At 44.9% G+C, this 4,052-nt stretch overlaps 1 protein-coding gene across 1 annotated transcript; it reads left to right on the forward strand.

Moving 5' to 3' along the window:
• The first annotated feature begins 246 nt into the window (after positions 1-246).
• Positions 247-3,245, forward strand: LOC119287633. Its single transcript, XM_037567212.1, has 5 exons — positions 247-442; positions 1,446-1,560; positions 1,651-1,740; positions 2,682-2,780; positions 2,875-3,245. The coding sequence occupies exons 1-5, from the start codon at positions 375-377 to the stop codon at positions 2,974-2,976; spliced, it is 474 nt and encodes a 157-aa protein (XP_037423109.1). The 5' UTR covers positions 247-374; the 3' UTR covers positions 2,977-3,245.
• Positions 3,246-4,052: the final 807 nt, after the last annotated feature.

A 4,052-nucleotide genomic window follows, 5' to 3' on the forward strand; every position in this document is an offset into this window, starting at 1 on the left:
TTTGAATACACACCACTCTGGGAAAGAAAGCAATATTATCAAATAAGGTCTCAAGCAGATTAATTTTGAATTCTTAATAACATAACCAATTTGATTTGATTTCTTTCCATAAACAAATCTCTACTTTCCCAACTCAAATCAAAGCAATCATGACCAGGGTCCCGTGCGTAATACGGCAGGACTCTGGGGTAAATCCGGGGAGATCCAAACCGGAGGCGCGTCGCGTTATAAGTACGGAGTGGGGGCTCCGACACGGGCCGTCTCCATCACAGATTCCGAGAGCTCCCAAGGTCGCGCCGCGGCTCCTACCCCGCCTCCCCCACCGTATCCCGCCGGTCGCTCGCCTCGCCCCGCCGCCGCCGCCGCAGGTTGACATGGGGTTCGTGTCCTTCGCCGGGAGGGTCCTCTTCGCCTCCGTCTTCCTCCTCTCCGCCTACCAGGAGTACGCGCCCTCCTCCCGCCTCCCCTCCCCTCCTCCCTCTCCGCTTACCTCCACTGCCGTTCCTATTGCTCCCCGCGGTCGATTCTAGCCTGGTTTCGTCAGATCTGTCGCCGCGCTGGCGGAATCTCGGGGGACGTGCGGGCAGGGCACGCCCTGGCCTTTGGATCTCGTGATGGATAGCGCGCTTTGCAGGGTCTCGGGTCGTGAAGCGCCTGGATCTGGCGTCACGCTTCGTTGTGGTCCATGAGAATAACAGCGCCCAAAATCGTGTTCCCGCGTGCTCTGATCTAACCTAGAGTCGCTCAATTGCGCCACTGGTCTATGTATTTATGTTTGAAATTTCCGTAGATGCTTTTCTTTTCGTGCACGCTGTCTCATCTGGTGGGCATCGGACTTTGTTAGCGTGATTTATCTAGTAGCGTGGTAAATATTGTGGACCAGTCATCTTAGACAATACATCAGAATATCCCGATGTCAAATTTGGTTTTGTTTGTGTGCAGTCTCATGCCTAAATGCCTAATTACTAGCAAGACTCTGGTCATTATCCTCATGGTCGATGCGTGCTACAGTTGTTTGATTGGTGGCATCTGCATTGCTGCTTTCATGTCCGTAGTTGCCTGACGACTTGTACCATTGCATCGTGAATTATCTGGAGTCTATCCATTAAACACGGATATATACTGGATTGTTTTTGTCATAGAGTGAGCTGCAGCCCACTTTCACATCATGACATATTGACATTGATCAGGGGATTAGTGCCAGTAGGCCACCTTTTGTTTGCACCTAGTTTACTGCTGCCGATTGGCTTAATGGGAACAGGTACAAAACTTGTGGGATTATATGGAAGTTCTCTTCACTAGCTTGGATGCGATCTGATCAATTATGTATTCTGAAGCTGTTACTGACTGCATGAATTAGATTGTAGTACTATTCTACCTGTTATATGCTGATGTATTAAGTTATTTGTAAATGCATACTGATTTTTAAGTTATTTTTATTGCAGGTTCACTGAATTTGGAACTGATGGCGGGCCAGCTGCAAAGAATCTTGCGCCTAAGTTTAACAGTTTCACCAAAAATATTTCTGTACACCTCGGAGTTGTGGTGCCTCATGTAGAGGTGAAATTTACTTTATTCATGGTATACTTTAGGTGGTCTGGATTTTAACCAGTCATTAATTAGTTTGATTTGTGTGTTTAATTTATCCAGTTGAAGCATGTGGTTGCTGCTACCATTGGTCTGAAGGGTCTGGGTGGTCTCCTGTTTATCGTCAGCAGTTCATTTGGTGCTTATCTCCTGGTATGTACTGATCTGTTGTTATGCTGTATAATATTTCTTGTTGTGATCTACGCATTCACATTTATATCAGTGCACATTGCTAAAATTGATTTTCATATCTAGAGTAATGAGGGAATTTCTCTTGTGTTAGATTCAATAGTTATATAGGGCCGTGCATGCACAAACGCCCTATTTCATTTTATTCAAATATTGCCATTTATCTAATAAATATTTCCTAACCAAAAGCTACTGAATATTATCCTGCAGAAGGCTTTGTCATTTGGCTGTTCTTTAGAATTTAAGCATGAGCATATTGATTGAGACTGTACTGCTCACCTAGCTAGGGCAACTGCGTTTCTCTAGGTTCTTCTAGATCTATCAAATCTGGTCACAAAGAATTTTTTCTTCTAAATTTCATGGTATTTTGCTTTCAGGAACTGTTATACTCCCATATCATGTGTTTATATTACTAGATGTGTACATTTTATAAAATATTTTTTGTCGTCTGCACTGGTTTCCTCTAATTTTTTGCAAGTGGCTAATGTCACTGTTGTGTTTTGCCCATCTGGTACCATCCTCGCTTCTGATATAAATGTGATGCCGATTTTATCAAAACCTGCATTCTGCTTGTTAGCCCATTTAATTGTGCCTTGTGAATATTATGGTTGATAACTGCTGATTGATGTGGTCTTGGTTCTATCTGGTGCTGCTTTTGTGCACGTTTTGCTGCATGATGTCCCAAAATGAGAACACAACTTTGCTGCATGATGTCCTAATGAGAACACATTAGTTTTTAACTTATTTGTTTCTGTGGACACCGTGATATGACAAGTGTGACCAATTGAAGTTTTAGACACCTTTGACCCGACCCTGTTTCCACTATGTTGATTTGTGCTGTGTTGATATGTCTCTGCTTCCTCCTTGTGCACTTATCTAATGATGAAAGGTATTTGTTCCGGCAGGCTCTCTACCTTGCTTTCATCACGCCCGTCGTCTATGACTTCTACAACTACGACATGGAGAAGGCTGAATTTGTGCAGATCTTCATGAAGTTCACACAGGTATGAAGCAAATATCCACCTGTTTTTTGCATGTCTGTTGAACAAGGAATGTCCCATTGGTAGCTAACTTCCTGTGATTCCCTTTTAACTGCAGAACCTGGCGCTGTTTGGAGCCCTTCTCTTCTTCCTGGGCATGAAGAACTCGGTCCCCAAGAGGCAGGCCAAGAAGAAGGCCCCCAAGTCCAAGACAACTTAGATAGTTGCGGAGAAGACTCTTATTTAACAAAGAAGCTACCGTACCTGGTTCTCTTATGTGTAATCGGATCCGTTTTTGAAGGGGGGTGCAGGCCTTACGAGGTGTGGGTGGCGGTTTAGGCGACTAGATTGTGTATCATTATTATTATGTGCTACTTTCGATTTGATTGTTGTAGGGCTAAAGATTGTTATCCCATTTGTTTATTTTGCAACCAATATTGTTACTGATGGAAAGGATGTTACCAAGGTCACTACTCTGCCTGGGATTTATTTTTGGTGTGGTTTCATCTTGGGCAGCTTTTCCTTCTAACCAATATGTTCCTGGGCCTTTTCTTGGGATTGAAGCCCACCATCCTTGCCCCGTCCACTATCACAGCAATCCCTGGGCGGCTGGTGGATCTTTTCCAAAATCCGCTGCCTCACGAGCCGTCAGCAAAATCAACTGGCAAAAAAAAAAAAACACAACATTTTATTAGAGATTGTGTGGTGGATTTTTTTGCAGCAAAAGTTGTATTGCAAATTTTTTTCTCCCCTTCACTTTCTTTTACAACAAAGGTATTGTTGCGGAAAAACTTTGCAGATGTTGTAGAATTATTTCCTTTGTCACATGTCTGATGTTGCAAAAATCTTTCTTGCAACAGATTAAATGTTGCAAAACAAAACGCCATGGTCGTTCACCACGAGCCCGCCGGATGGTGGTGAGGGAGTAACAGTGCCGCCCACCCCCGCCATGGCGCCGCCGCCAGCGAGCGCCAGACCTCCAATCAGGTCGTCTTGCCACCATCCTCCTCTCCGGCAAGGTGGACGCCATTGATTGCCGCTGAGGCACTTGCGTACAGGAGAGAGATTGGGGAAGAGATAAGACGAGGGAGAAAGACGTGTGTGATAAAAATAGAGCATTGAATTCAGTTGGCCGCCAGACCTCCTCTCCTTTTTTTTTTTGAAGTTCAGACCTCCTCTCCTTTAGTGAAGCCCACCGTCCTTGCTCCGTCCACTATCGCAGCAATGTTCGTTCACCCTAGGCTAGACTGGACTTTGCGCCGCCCGGCCGTGGAGTGGATGCGATACGTGACCAAC

The sequence above is a fragment of the Triticum dicoccoides genome, chromosome 4A, assembly GCF_002162155.2.
Source record: "Triticum dicoccoides isolate Atlit2015 ecotype Zavitan chromosome 4A, WEW_v2.0, whole genome shotgun sequence".
NCBI lineage: Eukaryota > Viridiplantae > Streptophyta > Magnoliopsida > Poales > Poaceae > Triticum > Triticum dicoccoides.